This window comes from Trachinotus anak, unplaced genomic scaffold (genome assembly GCF_046630095.1).
Source record: "Trachinotus anak isolate AG129_WGS33_773 ecotype Australia unplaced genomic scaffold, CSIRO_AGI_Tana_v1 ptg000008l, whole genome shotgun sequence".
Taxonomy (NCBI): domain Eukaryota; kingdom Metazoa; phylum Chordata; class Actinopteri; order Carangiformes; family Carangidae; genus Trachinotus; species Trachinotus anak.
The window spans coordinates 11374739-11397438 of record NW_027273859.1 but is presented as its reverse complement, the minus strand read 5'-3'; the positions used below and the strand labels follow the sequence as shown (position 1 = coordinate 11397438).

Here is a 22700-nt window from a genome sequence, read left to right as displayed (position 1 = left end):
CAAAAATAAAATAATACAACAAACTGGAGAAGTACAATTTTCAGTCACAACATATACAGTATGTTACAGTTCGAAATGAACTGCAATTATACGAGGAGATATGAAAAATAAGCACACACAAAACAAAACCGATTTTTTTCCAGGGACATAAATGACTGCATACACTGTGGTATTTGGTAAAAATAAAAACATAGCTCATGCTATCTGTGTGTCAAAACTGGAGTAAATTCTGTGCTTAGTTCAATAACGCTATTGATCTACATACATTGGAAGCTCCTGGTTTAGGCTGCCAATAACTGGCTTTCCTGATAGGGAAAATAGGCACTTGTTTTTGTCCCATGTGTGCAGGCAGTCTCAGTCCAATTCTTTGAGGTCGTTTCAAAATATAAAGCAGCAGTTCAGCCAATGGCGTCCCTTAAAACATTTCAGATGTGTGTTTTATCTTAGTTCTGTCGTGCTGTGTGCATTTTGCAGCATGTATAGTTGCTTCCGTTTCTGTATTTGCACTGAAATGTTTAATGCAGCATATAGGTTTGTCATAGAAAAGAAGAAAAATTATGTTTGAGATGTGCACTAAATGACTAAAAAGTGTGCACTATAACATCTGCTCTGTCAATTCCACTACACTCATCTACTTTAGAGAAAACGCTGGACTTGTTTATATAACAGTTTTCCATAGGCTTGAAAGCCACAGGGAGCATACAGACATAATTTTTCGATGTAGCCATGTCCAACCTTTCAGAAGTGACTCTGATCCGCTCATCATTTGAGGAGTGGAATCTGTCATCTTTCTCTCTGAAGTACTCTTCTATACATTGCTCCTCAAAGTCATGGACTTTCTTCAGCTCGTCTTCTGTGATGAAAAGCTCTGTGGATGAGAGAGTTTAAGAGATAATGCAACAGTCTCGTATTTATCTGACTGGTAGCGTAATAACAGCCATAATTACAAAACATATGATAACTACTGTGTATAGAGTTGGTTTTGTGAATTTTATAAACAGCACTGTCATAGCACTAAAAACAGTCATAATTCTGTTGCCATGGCGCCGCGGATGGCTGCCTCGGTGTTTTGGTGCGCATTTTTTTGCCTTATTTTCTTTATAAATCCAGTTTTCTGCTTTGGTTTCCGGAGCTCTTTCACCAGAGAAGAGCTCATTAATATCAGAGAAACAACTCCAGTGGATTTTTTTCCTACTTTTCTCGACTCATCTGTGGGATTATTGGACATTTTGGTCAGAGGTGCACTGACCGTTGCTCTCGCAGTGAAACGCCGGAGGAGAGGAAAACGTGCCGGTGCGCTTGCGCGTCTCCGCCGGCGCGCACTCCGCACACCTCTCCCAGGTATCTTTCTCTCCAACGTGCGTTCACTGCCCAACAAACTGGATGAACTTCAGCTACTGGTGCAGAAGAACAGAGACTTTTCCTCATCTGCCGTCCTGTGCTTCACGGAGACGTGGCTGTGTGGATCGATTCCGAACTCTGCGCTGGAGCTGGCCGGCTTCCAACTCTTCAGAACGGATCACGACATAGAGCTGTCCGGCAAAACCAAAGGTGGAGGAATCTGCTTTTATGCAAACAGTGGCTGGTGCAAAGACGTGACAGTGATCCTGCAGCACTGTTCTCCTGACCTGGAGACTTTCATCATAAACTGCAGGCCCTTCTACTCCCCCCGAGAGTTCACCTCATTCATCCTGGTCGGTGTTTACATCCCGCCACTCTGACCATGTCATGGTCCACCTGATTCCCACATACAGGCAGAAACTAAAACTGTGTAAACCTGTTGCGAGGACATCAAAGCAGTGGTGCAGTGAAGCCATAGAGGATCTGCGGGCATGTTTGGACTGCACTGACTGGGAGGTGTTCAGGACTGCTTCCAACAGTCTGGATGAGTTCACAGAGGCTGTGACGTCATACATCAGCTTCTGTGAGGACTGCTGTATCCCATCACGCACCAGGGTGAGTTATAACAATGACAAACCCTGGTTCACAGCTAAGCTCAGTCAGCTCAGGAGGCAAAAGGAGGAAGCTTTCAGGAGTGGGGACAGGGACAAGTTTAAAGAGTCCAAGTACAGGTTTAGCAAAGCGGTGAGAGAAGCTAAACGACTGTACTCTGAGAAACTTCAGCTCCAGTTCTCAGCCAATGACTCTGCTTCTGTCTGGAAAGGGCTCAGACAGATCACTAACTACAAACCTAAACCCCCCCACTCCATTAACGACTTCCGTCTGGCCAACGATCTGAATGAGTTCTACTGCCGCTTTGAAAGACAGTGGGACAAGCCTGACACTAACCTCCACATCAGAGCCACATCAGAACCCTCCTCCTCCCCTACCAAAGGAACGTCTCTCTCTATCCTGGAGAGAGATGTCAACAGGCTTTTTAAGAAGCAGAACCCCCGCAAAGCAGCTGGTCCTGACTCTGTCTCTCCATCATCCCTGAAGCACTGTGCTGATCAGCTGTCTCCAGTGTTCACAGACATCTTCAACACCTCACTGGAGACCTGCCACGTGCCAGCCTGCTTCAAATCCTCCACCATCATCCCTGTCCCCAAAAAACCAAGGCCCACAGGACTAAATGACTATAGACCCATTGCCCTGACCTCTGTGGTCATGAAATCATTTGAGCGTCTTGTCCTGTCCCACCTCAAATCCATCACTGACCCACTCCTGGACCCCCTGCAGTTCGCCTACAGAGCCAACAGGTCCGTAGACGACGCCGTCAACATGGCTCTCCACTTCATCCTCCAGCACCTGGACTCCTCAGGGACCTATGCCAGGATCCTGTTTGTGGACTTCAGCTCTGCCTTCAACACCATCATCCCGGCTCTGCTGCAGGACAAGCTCTCCCAGCTGAGCGTGCCTGACTCCACCTGCAGGTGGATCACCGACTTCCTGTCTGACAGGAGGCAGCACGTGAAGCTAGGAAAGCACGTGTCTGACTCCCAGACCATCAGCACTGGATCCCCGCAAGGCTGCGTTCTTTCTCCTCTGCTCTTCTCCCTGTACACCAACACCTGCACCTCCAGCCATCAGTCTGTCAAGCTCCTGAAGTTTGCAGACGACACCACTCTCATTGGACTCATCTCTGATGGCGATGAGTCTGCCTACAGGTGGGAGACTGAGCGTCTGGTGACCTGGTGCAGGCAGAACAACCTAGAGCTAAACGCTCTGAAGACAGTGGAAATGATAGTGGACTTCAGGAAGAGCCCAGCCCCACCCACCCCCATCACCCTGTGTGACTCCCCCGTGGCTACCGTGGAGCATTTTCGCTTCTTGGGAACCACCATCACACAGGATCTCAAATGGGAGCTAAACATCAGCTCCCTCATCAAAAAAGCTCAGCAGAGGATGTATTTCCTGAGGCAATTGAAGAAGTTCAACCTGCCAAGGACTATGATGGTGAACTTCTACACCTCCATCATTGAGTCCATCCTCACCTCCTCCATCACCATCTGGTACGCTGCTGCCACGGAGAGGGACAATAACAGACTGCAGCGTATCATCCACTCTGCTGAGAAGGTGATTGGCTGCAATCTTCCGTCCCTCCAGGACCTGTACGCCTCAAGGACTCTGAGGCGTGCAGGGAAGATTGTAGCTGACTCCTCCCACCCTGGACACAAACTCTTTGAGACACTCCCCTCTGGCAGGAGGCTGCGGTCCTTCAGGACCAAAACCTCTCGCCACAAAAATAGCTTCTTCCCATCTGCTATTAGCCTCATCAACAAGGCTAGAGAGCCCCACTGTTGCTGATCAATTGCACCAATCACCAGAAAAAATTCCTTGTATGTGAAAACATACTTGGCAATAAAACTGATTCTGATTCTGATTCTGATTCTGATTCTGATAGCACTAAAAACAGTACTGTATATAAATGAAACTAATTAACAGTTGTTTGTTTACATTATTGGGTCCATCCTGAGTTTAACAGGTGTGTTAATGGGTCATCTGTCACTTACTCAGTCCGTAGTCCCTCTCATCGTCGTCATGCTTGCGCCAGCGACAACACAGGTGCTTGAGGACCATGGTTATGTGACTGAAGATGATGAGTGGTGGAGGAAGGACTGGTCGTTCGTGGAAGGTCATAATGAGCTGGTAGCGCTGGAACTTCCAAACCTGGTTGGAGATGGACTTCACCTCGAAGAATGTATTACTGTGATGCCGGATAATGACAGACAGATATGCCACACCAACCAAGGATTATCTTATTATGGGCGAACCATACATCATGATCTTTTCAGATTAACATATAGAGATCTGATTGGTTGTCGAATTGATTTCTTCACTTTGTATGCTGCTGCACTGCAGAGCCGAGTTCAGACACAGAGTAAGTGGGAACAGAAATTAAGGCACAGCCCAACAATAAATGTTTGCCGTTATTTGTAATGTGATTAAACCTTCAGTTTAACTATTTTTTCCGTAATAAGTGTGAGGAGAATGACGATCGCCCTTGCTACGTGGATTATACAGAGGCACAATAACAGATCATTAGCATGGTAATGTCTCTGGGAAAGAAGCACCATCCTGTTCTGATAATACAATTTGCACCCAGCCTCCAATGAGTGTGGCTTAACAGCAGCTTAAACAGAAACAACAATTTCTCCTTTTCTCTCTCTCTCTCACACATGCACACACACTGTTGATGTCTACTTTCTCTAAAACAGCATAAAGTAAATATCTATGTCTGAATGATACTGTTGTGAGAGTGTTGGAGGACAGAGATAAATGATTTCTATCGTCATGCTGCCAAAATAAGTGTTCGTGTGCAAAGCATTACATTTTATAGTACAGAAATTATTAGAGCATTTACGTACTTGAACACAGCTATGAGAAGGTTGACCAGCAGTATGTTGGCTACCAACAGATAGCAGGCCATGATGGCTGGGACAATCCACGCACCCGTCTTACAGGGAGGCAGGGTCATCACCACCCCATCATCTGTGGTGATGTTCTGCCCACAGGGGGCTGCACACCGTCACAAAATAAATACACACACATACATATTAATAAAAGGGAAAGTATGTCTTTAGATAGAGACTTGAATCCATCAAAATAATATTTTTGTAGAAAAATTAGGTGCACAACAAATTAGAAAGACATGCAGACACATTACATGAACAGAAGACACGGCATATAGATAAAATAAAACCTAAGCAAAATAAAAAGAGGTGAAACATTCAAAGACAAACTGTGTTGAGTTATAAGGCCAAAAAAACATAGAGACAAGCAGACCTGAAAATACCAAACAAAATGCACAAGTATTTATTTTGCAAACAAACAAGAAGCATAATTAATTTTTATGCTTCTTTTCTCAAAGAGGGGACTGGAAAGAGCGGACACAATAATGGTAGGGGCTCAGAAATGTGCATCTGAAAACAAAATACACAAAAAAAAAAAACACTGATCATGTGTTATCACAATTTGTGCTTCCAATATATTTAAACATGTAGTCAATGTTTAAAATATATTGTCACATATGTGTGCCATAGCTTCATTCAGCAATGGCTGATTGCTCTGAATCATTTGAAATGTTTTTAGGATACATAGCATGTTTTTTCCATCTGTGATGGTTCAGTTGCTGTGGCTTATCTGGGGAACATTCGGGATTTGGTTTTTGTTTGTTTGCCTTTGAGATTCATTCTTGTCATGCTCATCATTGCTTGATGTTCAATTGTTTCACACAATGCAGCCCAAAGACAGAGAACTGAAGTAATTTTTCTATTTTTTTTTTTAATTTTACCTTAAAAAAAATTTGGATTTAAAAACTCTGACAACTGAACCACGTGAAAAAACAGATTATAGATGATGAAAGGTGGCTGATAGATATGTTGTGCTATGGATGTTTGCACGTTTATGTGTGTGTTTTTATTCCTGTATGATATGATATTCATGTTTAAATCTGAGTGCTTACTTATGTTAAATGTTGTCTATATTGGTAGAAGAATTTTGGTAATGTTGCAATTGCTCCAGTGAGAAGCTGAGTCGGCATAAAGGGAGGGTGATATGGTTTATGTGACAGATGGTGTTAACATGGCAGGGTCACTTCTTCAAATACAACTAATTAAAGTTCATAGAAAATATGGGCAGAAGAAACATCAAGGGAATATCAAATTTTACAACTTCGATAGTTCCTCTTGCTGTTTGAACATAAATGAAAAAAAAATAAAGACCATAAATACATTAGAAAATATCTGAAAAGTGCTACTGCCATGTAACATTGTGCCATTTGCCAGCCAGTGCCAAAATTAGTCAGGGTAAAGTTGCTTACAGATATAGCCTTGGGTCAAGCCACTTGTTGTCTCGATCAAGGATTTGGAGACGAAATATGGCCTCATTTCACTTCAGATTCTCCTGAACTGGTCTCTGTTGTTTTCAGAAAATGCTGCTGATATACAGTAGCTGACCCAAGATACCAACACATGGGGGCAACTTTAACCTCAGAGCGTGTGGAGTTGCATGCACACTTTTGTCTCAAGTGGCCTCTAGAGCTGAGAGTGGGCATGACATGGTGGCAATGTGAGGATGATGAAGGAGAGGTGGGATAGGTAGATGTGGTTAAACTGAGGTCTGTATCTATAGATTTACAGGGATTTTGACTGCACTGGGCAATGTGGGATGGACCATTATTACGCCAGGTTCCGTGAGTTCGAAAGTAATTTTCGACCAGCCAGAGTTTTTCATTCAGCCTTTGCTGTAACTTCCTACTATGCATATCTGAAACAAAGAATGAAAACATTATTTCAGATCTCTTCTCTTTGGGCCACTCCTCACATTCTGTACATACCATCATATATACTACCATACATATAGACAACAGAACAGCACACAAATACACTCTCACTCTCAGGACATTTTCTCACAGACAGTGCTCGGAGTCTACTTTTGATTTATTGAGTCAAAATGTCACTCTGTCTACGTGGTATAAAATAATGTAGAGACAAAATAGGCCAAGACACAATGACAGTAGACATACAGTAATGTTCTTAAGCAACAAGCTAAGTTACTTCACAGAAAGATTTTGCAGACATGGTGGTGTAGAAAGATTTGTCGAGAATTTCCCTAATTCATAATCACTGTGACTTCAGATGAAATTTGCCTTGTAGTAAAGTGTGTTTAATATGTAGGTGTTATAAAAGGACATCTTCCAGTAACCTGTGGAAAAACGACTGAAAACTAAATTAGTAATTTGTGTGTATTCAGGAACTACCCTCCCCTGAATTAACAAAGATGGAGTTAAATTAATAGCTCTGACACTCTAGCCCTGAACTTACGGTCAATCTGGTCGGCAAACACCTCTCCGTAGATCATCCAGTAAGGCATGAAGAAGATGTTCCTAGCTAGCATCCACGATGGGTCTTCATTAGGGTTAAGGATGGCCTGACGTGCCACCCCAAAACTCATCAGCACCACCAACATGATGATCACAAAATACATCATGTCGATCATCTGACGGGGGGGGTGGGGGGGTGGGGGGTGGAGGAGGATTGTCAGAGAGAGAAGGAAAAGGGTGAGTGGTTTAAGAAGAGAAAGAAATGAAAAAAAGTTGGTAAGAATGTTTATAAAAAGTAACAATAATAAAACAAGAGGGAATGGATAAAGTAAAGAAAGTCATCATGAGGCAAGACAGGGGAACAGGAAGGGAGTGGGCGGGTCTGTTAGAGCTGGAGAAGCAGTTTAAGTGTGATGAATGATGGTCTGAATAGCATTTTCTTTTTGATTGCTATTCCTCCCCGAGTCTTGGTTGAAACCTGAAGTCAATATTTAAAATGCACTTAATTTAGCTTAATCACCAATTGATTAAGGAAGTTACAGCAATGAAGTGGGGGAAAACCCTTCATCTGGGCTAGTTGATATTCCACTAGGCTCTGTTACACAGTGTATTTTTGGATTAAGGCTGTCATTTATCGTGTTTCTGGAAAGCTGAAACAACCCTTTGTGTAAGCATTTGAGCATGGCGGCTGTATTTACAATATTATTTATGTCTCTTCTCCCACTGCTTTGACTTTAGATAATCTTATGGTGCCGCAATATCATACATGCCAATTACTTGACCAAGACGTTGAATGCAAATCCAAATCTCTCCCTCTCTTTCTAACTAATTGCTGATTTTCATATCAAACAGAGTTTGAGTCCAGCGGTACGCAGCTCATGTTAGGCAGTCAAACATCACACAGATGTTTGGATCAAAGGCCCAAATCAGTCAAACATCAGACAGATGTTTGACTGATTTGGGCCTTTGATCCTTCTCTAGTTTTGTCTTCATGTATTTGTTAGAGGTTCTGATCTTGTTCTCTCTGAGATCTAACAATAGGGTTAAGAGGAATTAAGGTTGGACGGGGAGAGCACATAACATACAAATTACCCCTCTGTAATCATGGAACTTAACTCATAACCACTATATGTTGAGTAAATTCAGTATGTACAAACAGTTAGATATAAATGAAGAATACATAATGTGGAAAAAAATGTTAGAGATATTTTAGATAAAAAAGAAAGTGATAGACAAACACACACGCATCACCATCCCTGCCTCTTCTCACCATCTTGCCAATCATCATCACATAGGGACCCAGGTACTTGTTGACTCCAAAGATGTCGAGCAGCCGAATGTACCAATAGATGATGTTAACGCAATAGATGACCCGCCCATAGCTCATGAGCGGTGGCTCCTGAAGACGCAGAACCATGCCGACCGAGAATATGAGGATGGCCATAAGGTCTGTGATGTTCCAGTACTCCTGAAGCCACACCTTCACCTTCTGTAATAGCTTCCCTGGCTCTGACATCAGGATCTGAAGGAGGTTTAGAGTGAAATTAGTAAAGAAAGGAAAACAAGCGACGGATGCTGAAATGCAGGACTGATGGAAACAAGTGTTCAATGAATGGAAAAACTTAAGAGCCCCAAAAATGACAGAGAATAGAAAAATAAAAACGCATTATGCCATGACCACCATAAGATGGCAGTATTAGTTCACCAATCAGAGAATCTAAGCAGACGTCCGAGGGGGCATTGTTGAGCTGCTGATGTGACACAATGATTAATGCATTTCATACACTTAGAGTACAAACACAGCCACAGAGTGAGACCGAGCAAGATAGTCTCATATGGCCACACCTCTATTTTCTATTTACTCTTTTTCTTTCTTTCTTTTCCCATCTCCGTTTACTACCTTCATTTCTACCACCCTCCCCCTTCCATTCTCTTTCCCTTTGACCTTCCCCACTGCTTCTAAAGGCGCTCTGAAAGGAAGGAAAAAGCCTGATCTAAATTGTTCTCTTACCTGTGTTTAGTTTATGACTTAAGAACAAGTGAAAAAAAGGTTCCTTATTTATTTTTATTTTTTATTTAATAATTTTTAAATCTGTAAAACAAGTGGAAAAAAGTTTTACCCGGATAATTTTTGGGACTTCCTTTTTTGTGATCTGTAAAAACAGGCGAAAAAAAAAAGTTTTGGCAGCTGTAGATAAATATATTGTGTTTAAGCAAGTTCTGTAATGTTACTGTCATGTCTTTCTTTTGGATAGAGATGTATTTAATTAGCGCTAATCAGTCCTTAGCATTAGCCATGCTGCTGTTAGCCATTAGCCCGCTAGCTAGCGAGTGAAAACCAAATCGTTCGCGGCTAACCAGTTTTCACAGATGAAAAAAAATTTTTTCTTCTTCTATCTGAAACCTTTTTTCCACCTGTTTCACAGATTAAAAAAAAAAAAAAAGATTATTCTCGCAAAACCTATTTTTCTCCTGTTCTTAAGCTATACACATAGGAGAGAAAACAATTTAGATCAGATTAGAAAATGGATCACCAGATTTTTTTTCCTACTCAGGGCTTCCACCTCAATGATCCTATACCAATTTTCCCTGCTTACAATGAGCTGTTTGGTGATATGGACATAATGCTTAGCCTTTGCCCTCCAGGCAGGTAGACGATATTATGGTGACGAGCCTCATGTTTTTAGTTCAGTGGGCAGCGGTGTGGAAATTATTATTGTGCATTCAATACAGTTCTACTTTCACTGTGTCATTTGCATCCAGCCACTGCAAGGGTCTCGTGTACCTCTCTCATCTTTTCGATGCCATTGGTGAAGATATAAGCAATGACGATCCACTCCTGAGGAGAAGGCCACAGGTCCATCTTAACCAGGACAATGTAGTTGAATAACATCAGGTAGCCAACGTATGCCATCTACATAAAAAGACAACAGCAGAGGGAAATCAGCAGCAGTGCATTTATGGCTATTTGCTTTTGTATGTGTGTGTTTGTGCACTTTTCCCACATAAGCAAACTGTACATCAATAAAGTTCAATTCTCTCTCAGCAAACAAACTGGCCCAAAGGGCAAATGTGAAAAGGGTTTTTGTGTGTAACTTCTCAAATTAAACGCTTATTTAATGAATGACTGACCCCCATTACACCTCCCTTTAATGCAGTTTTTCAGATCCAATAATAGAGATTTGATGTCAAGACACTGATTGCTGTGCCTCCACACTTGGCCTGAAAATGTCCATTACTTGTCTCCTGTGGCTGTAACTATTTAAATCCATATCAGCTGTCCACTTTTATTTTTCCTGCACCTAGATAGATAGATAGATAGATAGATGTCAACATGATGAATAAGCAGAAAGATTAATGAATGGATAAGTGGGAATATTGACTGATAGTCTGGATATGAATGAGGTGCAGACGTAGCCCTTAAGTGCTTAAGATTAATAACATCCAGCTACAGTCAATATTGTACTTAGCAAAGAGTGAAGTGATTACAATAATAAATTAAAGTCCCAGTTTAAAACCAGACACAATATTTTCAAGTGATCAGATGCCATATATTCAAGTGTTCTGGCTGTCCTGATAAGCAAATAGCAGAGTGTTGAGAATAAATAACAAAGACAAGTTTAGTCCACAAGCAGTTCATTGTCGGCAGGGCTGGCAAAAGCAGATGAACTGTAGAGCTATTTATGCACTGTGGCTCATTACAATAGATAGAAAGATAAAATCTGGATCACAATGCAGGCCTAACTATCTAAAGATTAAGCCTGGAAGGCTTGACACATATGCATATAAAATCCATTTTTACATCTATTTCTAATACACGGGTCCTGACATTACTGGATTTCAATCAGATTGATGAAACCTTTGATAACCTTTTATGGTTTCCAGCGATTAGGGATTCAGTTCTCTAGGACTATTTATATCATATTAATATATTTGGATTGATTTGGACAGCTACTGTTAATTGTTATTTAAATTGCAGGTTAAAGTGATAAAAAATGTACTTTCCTCCAGTTGTAAATCAAGCATTCAACTGACGTTAGGAGGTAAAGTGATTTTAATAATATGTGACCAGGACTGGTTTTCATTCAGTCGCACATGCACAGTTGGGTTTGTGTGATGCCTTTATAAACGGCGCAGTGCTTTACAGCCGGTGACTGGTGTGAATACAAATCTGGTAACAAGGTAAAGAGAACATTTTGACCCTGAGAAAACCCGGCATCTGTTCCACAAGTGCACAAATTAAATTCAGAGTAGATTTTTTTCTTTAACCTGAAGGGCAGAAAGCAGAGGTGGGGGGAGAGGAGGAAGGGGGTAAATAGCCAGAGGAGAAAAAGGGATGAAACAAAAGGCAGTCAAAATATTTTCTCAGCATAAATCAACAGTGAAATCCCTGTGATAAAAAGATGTTTTCGCTAGGAACGTGAAGTGAAGCAGCCAAAGAACAAACGATCACCTTATATCAACCATTACACATGTGCTCAGAGGCAGATACTGTACAAAACACAAGCTTCACACAGACTTCAAAGACATCTAGAGTTACAGGATTGAGATGGACGGTGAAAACTCTCTAAGGCTAGACTTAAAATCAAATAATATTTACTTATTGAAATATATAGTTCAGTGGAAATATGATAAGAGTCAGAGGTTTCAGTGTGTGTTTACACGGTCAATAGAAAACCTCTCTCTAACTCACTTGTCCTCCTCATTCCCTTGTACTATTCCCTCCATGCTGCTTCCACGGGTCTCTGCATCTCATTGCCACTAAACTTTCCCGCTCTGGTAAAGCTGTGTAATGACAGGGTGGAGCAGGAGGTTAATGGTGATGGAAGCACCGTGGAAGTAGAAGCTAATGACAGGAAACCAACAACTGATGCTGTTGCATAGATACAGTAAGCACTGACAGTGCCAACAGGAAGCCCAGTAGTTAATGTTGCTGAAGCCGACACTGACCGTATGGAACCAGAACTTGACAATTGGAGCGTTGTAGAACTCGTATATCTTGCGTCCCATGGGGATGAGGCGGTGGCGGTTCTGAACCTCCTCAACATCCTTCTTTCTGGATGTCTCCGTGGTTACCTTACCCAGCATTGCCTGGGCGAATGCAAACCCCATATTGAGCGAGGGAGGAAGGAGGGAAAGGTGTGAGGGATAAAGGTGTGAGGGATAAAGGGATGGAGAGTGTGGGAAGAGGTGATGGATCGCAAAGACGGAGGAGGAAGAGTTTGGAGGGGTGTCAAGGGGGGGACATGAGGATGGACATGAAAGCAAGTATGTGGAAAGGAGGAGGTGGAATGGAAGGAACCAAATAACAACAAATAAAGGAGAAAAAGGGAGAACGGGGAGAGGTGTTACAATATGGGCTACAACACAGTTTTAATATCATAATCAAAGAAGCAAGCACAGGCAATGTCATCATTCCAAAATGTGAAATGTGTGTTTGAGGTGGAGTGTTGGGTGAAGGCCGGTAACACGGTATGACGCAGACACAGACACTCATGGATTGTGTCTCAGACAACAATTAAGAGGTAGAGGAGAGACAAAGATAATGACAGAAAGACGACAGAAAAGGGAAAGAGAGGACATAGATATCTCACTTCAATCTGTGACACATTTCCTCATCCATGAGAGAGGGTTCGGAGCCCACTGTTTTTATGGGTCATGGTCTTAATGTCAAAACAACACCAGACCTCTGAGGGAGTTCATTCATGGTATTGTATTGTATGTCAAGAAGTATAGTCAAGTATAGTTAAACATAAAATGTTTAAATGTCTGTCCAAAATTTTTTAAATATGCTATGAGATGTTGTTTGAAGTTCCCAGGTGGTTAAACAGGTACAGTATTGATAAAACCATCGCTAAGAAATCAGAAAGAAATCAAAGAAGAAATCACTATCAGTGAGGAATCAAAGGATTTCTATTTTTTTTTCCAAATACATTAAAACATGTACAGCCAAAGTTTTCGCTAAGGCACACACAGACAAGGCCTTCAAGGTGAACAGATTCAGATGCCAGTGCGTAAATCACACCATGCCTTCACTGCACTGAACATGCACATTATCTGATCAGCAAGTGGAAACAAGCTATCACACATTCATCAGTGTGGTTTATCTAAAGCATCTGAAGATAGGACAATACAATCTCCCTCTGTGGTGTAGCAGTCTGTGTATCTGTATGAATCTTTATGTGATTCATAAGTATCTGAAGGTGCATTTGTACAGTCAGAAGCCAGGGCAACATGAAGGGCTCATTTCAAATGCATCCTGGCAGCAGGATTCTTTGTTGATCACCTTAATGCCTCAAGGACTGCATGTGCAAAATGGCCTGTTTTGTGAAGCTTTGCGCTGGCTTGCTGGCTGTGCTCAATGCTGATGGAGAGTATGTACAGTGGTGCTGAAAGGCGTTCAACTTCAGTTCAATCACTTAATGGGACAACTTTAGATCCAGTTTGTGCATTTAATTGCCTTTCAAATTCCAGACTTGATTTAAACACACAGACTGGATCTTGGTGTCATCTCCAGAATTATGATTGGATTGAAATGGAACGAGTCCTAATCCTGCTGTACATCCATGTCTATGCAGATGGACCAACTCTTCCACTGTGAGCCGGGAGAAGGTGCTCAGACTCTGCATGATTTAAGCTCTGCAGCAGCAGGCGGACATGGTTATATAATGCAAAAGCCTGGGCCTCCCATGCTCAGCAGCCAACATGCTGAGTGGTATGCTGCAGCAAGCCATCACTGATGGGAGAGAGTGAGGGGCAGCAATCGGCTAGCAAACAGTACTGTACCTCAATCAGAACTGAGCTTAGACAGAGAGGGAGAGAGAGAAAGAGAGCTAGAGAGAGGGAGAGGGCTATAGAACAAGAGATCGAAAGCAAAAGAAATACAAAAAAAACAAAACAAAAGAAGCAAAGAGAGAGCTGGGTAGAGAACAAGGGGGGCCAAAGGAAAGGCAGAGAAATAGAGAAGGAGATAGATGGAAGAAGAAACATACAGGAGGGAACCCACAAGCGGCGACAGACTGAGACGCTACAACTCCACGACCATGTCTTTGCTGAGACGACGAGAAACAGGAAATGGCCGATTTGGCTGGAAGGGTCCAGTTGGCCAGAATAGAGAAACGGATATGTTGTGCGTGTGTGTTTGTGTGTGCGTGTGTGCGTCTGTGTGCGGAACTGCATATTATCATCTCACTGTGGACAGCAACAACATTGTATAAAACTGGTCCACATAACTACAAACGACACAGAATCTGGGCTATGTGGTCAGTGGTCGGGTTTACAGTCTGAAAAAGTGTGTGTGTGTGTGTGTGTGTGTGTGTGTGTGTGTGTGTGTGTGTGTTGTCTTAAGTTTGAATATGTGTATATATTCTGAGATGCGGGGCTGAGGTGGGTTCTCTCACCACGGAGTTGTACTGCGTCTCACAGTAAGATCTTACTGTGAACTCCATGTCTTCTTCCTCCTTCTCCTTGACTGGTTTCTCAGGCTCCTCCTCCTCCTTCTCCTGCAGGTAGGCCTCCTGATCCTGGGGCATGTAAGACATCTCATCCTTGTTCTTGAACTCCAAACTCAGGATGGATGGTGGCAGAAGCAGCCCTAAGATTACCTGGTTGATGAGTAAGAAAGGAAGTGGAGCATAAAGGACAAAAAAGCAGCAGCAGAACAGCAGCCTGGACATTGCTTAGAAGTTAACATGTAAACTTAAGGGCCACGTTTCAGTCACTATTTCATACTTGTCCCATTGCCTGACAACAGAAACAGAAAGTATTTAAATACTGTACATATGGACACAGAGAGTAGGAGAGAAGCAAACAGGTAAGGAGCTGTAACCGGCTGACACTAGGAAGGGTGCAAATACAAAGTGATGACGTACAAAACTTTCCACCACGAAACTAAGTATAACCTCTTCCTGTTAAAAGGGAGCCTCTACTCTCTACTGTCGCCAAGTGCTGTTCATAGAGGGTTTCTCTCTATAATATTGTCAGGTTACTCTGTAAAGTGCCTTGAGATAATGTAGGTTAAGATTTGGCGCTATATGAATACAATTAAATTAAATTGAATAACAGCAGTTAAGCTAAGCAGCTAATAGCGAGCTAAAGGCAAAGCTCCTGTATACCAGTCGAGTCAAGGCAGTGGTAGCAGATCCATCCAATCAACCAATCACACCACTATAACCAACCTTTAGACTGAGGTAGGACCACTTACCTTATTGACACACGGACACATAAATAAATAAATACAAACATAAATGAATAAATAAAATGTAGAATTGCGTAAAAAATATAGAAATAGCATTTTTCATTACCATTTATTTATTTATATATTTATTTTTTTATTTTATCTACTTATTTATACTTTATCATTTTTGTCCTTCATAGTGGATGTGCAGGAGGAGGAAAGTTAGGGAGAAGAGCTGGAAGCAACAAACCACAGATGTGATAAAGATGTACAGTTCCATGAGGACAGCTACAGAAATTAGGGCACAGAGAGTCTGGAACAAACCAACCCTCACAATCTGCCTGTGACGCACACACGTGAAGCTCTCATAGTATAAATTTACCCTTGTGAACACCTCCCAATAATGCCCAGCTTGCGCACGCCTGAATGACAAAGCTTTAGTATTTACAACGGCTCAGGCGAGGGTGTTCATCAATTACAAAACCATTAGTACAGACAGGCAGCAAGGCTACTGTGCTGCCACAATGGATGTGAAGGACACACACCCGCAGCAGATAAAGGAGGCAGGAGTGTTGTAAACACTTCAGATACATAATAGTCAAACAAGCAAAGCAAGAGAGAGGCTTTAACCACAGTGGGAAGGTGAAGAAAAAGGAAAGAGAGGAAGATGGAGACGAGTGTAATTGAGTGTCTTTTTATCTCTGGGAGCAGCTGCCTTAACTAATTTAAGAGTGAAACTTTTATTGCACTGACAACTGGCTCAAAGGTGAAGTGAAATTAAATCAATTTAAGTTCACTTTAGATTAATTTTTGATGATTTGAGGTATGAAAAAAAATGATAATGTTATAATTTAATAACAAAGTTGTCAATGAAGTTAGATGGCTGTATGAGATGACTGAATATATGAAAAGAATAGTTTCAGGGTGAAGGAAAATGGGCAGTGACCAGTGAGAAAAACAATTGCAACCTCAGCACAGAAAGCAATGCTTCAGCTTCCGTTATCATCAGTCATGTCCAGAGGCCGGAGCCAAAGATGTCAATAGTTTGTCAGACTTACTGATGTGTGAAGAAATCAATGTACTCGTCTTTGCAATTTATAGTCAGTTGTGGCCTCCAGTAAAGATGTTGTGGTATGAGTTTGAGTGGTGGAGGGTTGAAGCTGACTGTCCTCTCAACTATAGCCACTCAAAAATGTATGCACACATTATTTGGCCAACATTTTGACAATGCTATTTGCTGTATATCATGAACTCCTCAGACCACTGAATCTTGTTTGCTCCGCTCACGGTTTCTTTTCTGTCTTAGCAGCACACTCTCTCCCTCCCTCCTGCAAAGGCCAAACCACACTTAAAGCACTCACAGTCTGCCCCTTCTCCAAGAAGCTAGCCAGCCGGACCCATCATCCTGGCTCGCTATGTGTGTGAATAAGTGTGAACCCAGCCATCCCTACAGCAACTCCCAGTGCAACTCCTCGTTATAAATAACCCTAACCTCTCTGATGTTAGCAGCTGCCTCCTATCGCCATACCACCAGACGTCTGGAAAACCCGTGTGAGCAAAAGTAGTTCAAAACTCAAACAACTGAAACCTCTTGGCTCAACTCAAAAGGATGTTCACCACATGAGCCTCAGTGTATAATATGTCGAACAAAACTTCAAGGTTTTTTAGTAATTAAGGCCACTTCTTCTGTGTCCTCTGGCTTGAGAAAAGGCTTTGTAGGTTTCTACTAATTAAGTTGTGGAGGAGGCTCAGCCAGGAGGACCACCTCGCCCAGACACTCAGCACACCACAGTAATGTTTCTCTGAACTATTATTTTCCAACAAACCTCTTTGCTCTGGATGATCCTCCTTCCCCACCATCATATACGGCCTTGACTGGCTGAGCTTCAGGTATTACAGTATCTGTTATCAATAAATATTACTCTGTATGGTTGTGTTGGTCTTGAAATGTTGTTGAACTGAGGTGTGTGTACATGTAGTTGTTTTATCTGTCTTAAGCCAGAAAGACCCTAACTTAACTGACTGAGGACATTTCATGTTATTAACTAAACCAAATAATTCAGCTTTGTCTAGAGTCCAGTCATCATGGCCCACCACAGTTATAACCAGCCATACTAGTGCACTCCCTCCTTATTAATAGAACAATGTTTGAATAAAAGCTCCTTTTTTCACCTGTACAGTTTGGGACATATGAATTTAGTGAAGATAAATGGGCAAACACTGTACAGTAGAAAGATTATTTGAATTAAAGGATATTCTTTCAGTCCTGGCTGGTTTCAGGACGGAATGGGACTTGGCCATTGCACTGTATATCTTTAAGTTTACATCATTGCACATTATTTCTAACTGGAACCTGACTGACAACATGCATATCTTCGTTTCATACTACAATCTCTAGCTACTTATCTATGTACTCATATATTTGTAATAAGCTAATACTTTGTGGCCTCTGGTGCCAATATAGGTATTTTATGCCAAAAGCACATTCCAACATTTCTAGACATGCGGAACTAGCACTTTTCTGGAAGCCGCTCAGCAGATCCACAGGAGTGATTTGGGCAACTTCTACAATAGTTTCTTAAGGAGGTGAGAACATTTCTTGTTATTTTTCCTGCCCAACTTTTTTTTCAGGTAGTTTGAGAATTTCACTACAATCCTGCCTGCAGACATTTTATTCACTGTATGTATACTTCTCTTTACCCACATCTGTTCCACTTGTGTTACCTTCAGGCCGGAGTTCTTGCGCATCCGCAGGCGTCCCATCCACATGTCGGTCAGCAGCATCTGACTGCAGGTGTGAGCGATGAAATCTCTGTGTTTGGCCGCTACCGCCAATTGCAGGCAGGTGGCGTTGCTCCAGTTCTTCAGCTCATATGTCAGCAGCTTCATGGCCATCTGCTCATCCTGTTTATAGGACTGGTCGAGGAGTTCCACTGCCAGCTGGCCAAACTCTCTAGGAGATTATATACAGGACATATACAGGCACACAGAGACATGAACAGAGACAGTAACACACTTTGTCCAAACGTAAAAATGTAATTGAATTTGTTGAGGAATCATAGACCATCTGCCCAAATTCCAAAGGAGATTAGCTTTGCATACAAACATTTGGACACGGCATTTTCACACATCAACACGCATTGTCAAGGCCTTGTATGCCAAGCATATCTAATGTCTTAAGTAGATACAACTACGTGCATCCAGCAAAGAGGGCCCAAATTCTCACTGGTAATTGCATCTGTATCTTTTCCAAGGTGAAGGGAATCTGAATGCTTATTGGTTGAGTTTATAATGTATGCAAAAAGTATGATGAATGAGTAATGTGAGCAGATTTTAAAGTTACAATACAGAATGATGGGATACAGATGAATGAGTTTTAACTAATACATTAACTAATACGCACAGTAGGGTCTGAGACCACCAATGTTGTCGCAGACCTGTGGACTCCACTGTACAAAGGGTGTACTTGTATATCTTGTTTACAACTCCCTACAGAACGGAAGCATTGCTGTGGGTACTGCTATACATGATAAATAAGACTAGTTCACAGAAATATCCCTTGAGTTGAAACAAACACACACGCACACACACACAAACACACACAAAGACATTCACAAACACTACAACCACATATTGTGTAAAAATTACATGAAGATATAAAAATGTATGTAGTTAAATGAGTTCTTCGAAGGAAGCCAGCCAAATTCTCAGCGGAAAGTAAACTCAACATATGCCAGCTCTGAGGCTGTCCTTTGAAACTGTGTGTAAGTGTGTGTGTGTGTGTGTGTGTGTGTGTGTGTGTGTGTGTGTCTGCGTGTGTGTGCGTGGATGCCGGGGGAGAAGTTTTTGCTGGTGTGGCTTCATTTGTAGTGTCTGAATTTTTTTTCTCCTAATTAATGGTTATTTCCGTAACCAGCATTTTCATCTCTAGGTGATTACCTTCATCTCAAATGCATATCCTTAACTAACGATGATGCATGTTATTAGATTTCTCTATGTATGTCACTTAAGTCCTGTGGGAACCTGTAGTTGTTTGAAATAGGTCAACTTTTACAGGGAACAAAACATGCTCGTGTGTTTGCGTGTGTGTGCATCTACCTATGGGGGGGGGGTGTTCTCATCTAGACTCCCTACTCAACTTTGCTTTTGTCATTTAATGCAGGAATATTTCCATGAGATAAGCCCTGCTCAGGACACTCACACCATGTTGGAATATCATGTTAAAAACCCACACAAAAAGAGATGGCTGTATCTGTCTGTGGGCCTCATTTGTGTCACCCACCTGGAGTTGTGATTTAGTTCCTGGGAGATGTCATCCACCATGTCATTCTCCGAGGCTTCGTGTGCCATGGCCTTACAAAGCTTACAGGCTACCAAGGCCTTGGCCATGGCTTCTTCTCCATGCTGCCAAAAGAACAGTGCCATCTTCTGACGTTTCATGAGCACGGCCCACACCATCAGCTCATGGAAGGGGAAAGGGAAATGGTTGATTTCTGGGTCGTCCAAATCGATGTCCACCTCTTCCTCTCGTTTGCGTGTTGTTTTCTGGCGGCCTCTGCGAATTGGCATGTCATCCTGGTGGGGATTCGTAACAAGTGAGTGGGGCGGAAAGTCAGAGGCATCAATGAAGAGATTGTTCAAGGTGGTTTTTTGGGATGATAATCATGGAGTGTTTTAGGTTGATCTTGAGCTGGTCATGGATGTATTGTATGAGGTCAATGCTTGGGTTATAAATGGTGATTACAAGTGGCACCCAAGAAAATTGGATTGTACTCATGACAATCACCCATCTTATATATTTATTAAAGGTGTTCACTTTCCACATGCAGTGGAAAAGTCAGACAGGTGGAAGCACAAAGTCTTATCATATACCATATGTGTTTTTGAATGTACTGTCCCTTTATTTATGAGTAACACGACACAACTAGAGGTGAAACACTCAGGTTTGCTCACTGTCTCTGGAGAAATTGACTCTGTCAGTTAGTGCTGAAATGGCATGTCAGCTGGGCTGCATTGATCTCCAATAATTTCACATTTTAACAGCTGAGGACTACTGACAGTTGGTCAATTACACACATCTGAGAAATTACTTTCAGTGCTACTAGAATTGCTGCTTGATCTGAGAGAGATTATCTGGACAAAGAAAGATATGATAATACTTCTGCAGTGAATTATTCAGCCAGTGACACTCCATTGATATCCATTTATAAAACAGTACGTTTAAAGAGTTTATGGATATTTAGAAATGATTGAAGCACCATACATTTAATAATAATTAATAATAATTCAATGATTGCAGGTGTCCAAGGTTAACAGCAGTCTATTTAACACAATCTGTTTCACGGCCAGGTTGCCATACTAATTCAATGATAAATTGGCTTACAAATAGGGACCAAAGCATTAAAGGAAATCAGTAGATTTTAACAGGCACAAACAAAGAGGGACCACACACTGACAGGGAGACAGATTTCAAACAGGCAGACATACAAAGGAATGGAGAGCCATACACGATAGATATAAATACCTCTGAGAAAACTGTGGACATGCTGTGATAAAAGGTTTATGATGTCGATACTTCATGGTGTGTACACCATGGATACATCTGAGTACACAAACCATGTATTATGTAACCCTGTTAGGTCAGTCATTACCTATTCAGTTAAATGTAACTGGGCTGCTCCGACATGTGTCATGCATTGAAACTGTCTGGAGCCATTAGGCTTTTGTGGTCATAAGCATTTTTATATTTCATAAATATGATAAAAATGTTAACTGAAAAAACTTTTTTGCACAAGGCAATGTCAAGTGTCTGATAATTTTCTTTGACAACGAGCCTTCAGCTGACTCAAAAGTGTGTACAGAGTGCCAGCTAAATAAATTAAATATGCCTCAAGGACTTTCTTTCAAAGACTGCGAGGCACACAGCAAATACTTAACAGTTAAAAAATTCTGCAGATGCAGACTGACTGTACACTCAACATATATCACGAGTGAGAAGACTGTGTTTAACACAAAGAACAGTGAAGAAATGACTGAATAGCAACCTTGATGAGATCAAACACTCACCTCCATCCCCAGCAGTTTCAGGGCTTTGGGCTAGAAAAGCAACAAAAACATAAACAAACAGAACAAGACCTTGTCGAATGTATTTTATAGAGCAATTTACTCTATAAGCACAACACAGCATAGACTGACAGACAGACAGACCCACTTACATGAGACCAGAAATATTCCTCAATGTGGTGAGTCACCCATAGTTTAATGGTTTTAGTGAGGGATAGCATTTTGTACTGTCGTGATTGACAGTAAACTACACATACAGCAACAATCTCTTTTAGTGGTGTGTTTGCATGTATTAAAGCAGAATGTATTTGTGCATTCGGTACAGTACTGTGTATCTGTATTAAAGCGGGGCATGTATGAATTATGCATTCATGAGCTATCATCTGAGTTGGTAAAAATAGCCCAGGTCTCCTGTGGGGATTTTGATATCTGCATCTATTTCAAGGCTTTGTTCTTAGTTAACATGTGCGTGTGCATGTATGCGTGTGCATGTGTGTGCGTGCACATGGCTATGTGATCGCACATTCATTTCATCTAGAAAATCACAGTTAAATTGGAACTGACTCTCTCTCTCTCTCTCTCTGTCTCTCTCTCTCTGCCTCTCTCGTTTTGCCTCTTTGCTCAGTCTCTGTCCCATTTCTTTGCTTTCGCTTTATCTGTGTCTTTCCACCTGCTTAGCCGCTGCCCTGGCAGACATACAATGAGAGAAACAGGCACGTGAAGACTCACATACACACACACTAACAAACATACACACTCAATCCACACCACAACATAAAAACCCAAAGTGCATCATCAAGCAGAAATATGGTGTTTCAGACACAGCTGTGCATATTTCTATTTTCATCACACCTGTGGCAGTGTGTGAAGTAGTGAGGCAGAATGAGAATCATACGTCAGAACAACAGGACATGAACATATACCATATGTGGTATACATGTGGTGTGCAACTCTCAACCTCCAATACAATATAACTCAATTTCAATGATCACCTTCTCCACTTTAGTTGAAAGTGTGCTGATCAGCTAGGTGAATTTCTGCAGTGGTTGCAGTGAGGGGTGTATATTCTTGGGTTTTACGATGGCACATGATGAAGAGCCATTGCTATAGATGAATGAATTGTTGCATCAAGCTAATAATAGCCTGTGCTGCCACTCTACTTGATGTGGAAATGAAGAATGATGGTAAGACGACTCT

At 41.7% G+C, this 22700-nt stretch overlaps 1 protein-coding gene across 2 annotated transcripts in view; it reads right to left on the bottom strand.

Annotated features, from left to right (window-relative positions):
- trpm3 (transient receptor potential cation channel, subfamily M, member 3) overlaps positions 1 to 22700 on the bottom strand; it is a 147046-nt gene that overhangs the window by 6481 nt on the left and 117865 nt on the right. For both annotated transcript variants that reach the window (XM_071482592.1, XM_071482593.1), the window contains 11 exons: positions 21507 to 21536; positions 19723 to 20015; positions 18165 to 18393; positions 14665 to 14868; positions 12215 to 12355; positions 10050 to 10178; positions 8535 to 8786; positions 7266 to 7440; positions 4809 to 4959; positions 3954 to 4147; positions 736 to 868 (listed from right to left, as the gene is read on the bottom strand). In XM_071482592.1, the coding sequence (XP_071338693.1) occupies positions 736 to 868; positions 3954 to 4147; positions 4809 to 4959; positions 7266 to 7440; positions 8535 to 8786; positions 10050 to 10178; positions 12215 to 12355; positions 14665 to 14868; positions 18165 to 18393; positions 19723 to 20015; positions 21507 to 21536 (1931 nt within the window). The remainder of the gene's footprint in view (positions 1 to 735; positions 869 to 3953; positions 4148 to 4808; positions 4960 to 7265; positions 7441 to 8534; positions 8787 to 10049; positions 10179 to 12214; positions 12356 to 14664; positions 14869 to 18164; positions 18394 to 19722; positions 20016 to 21506; positions 21537 to 22700) is intronic.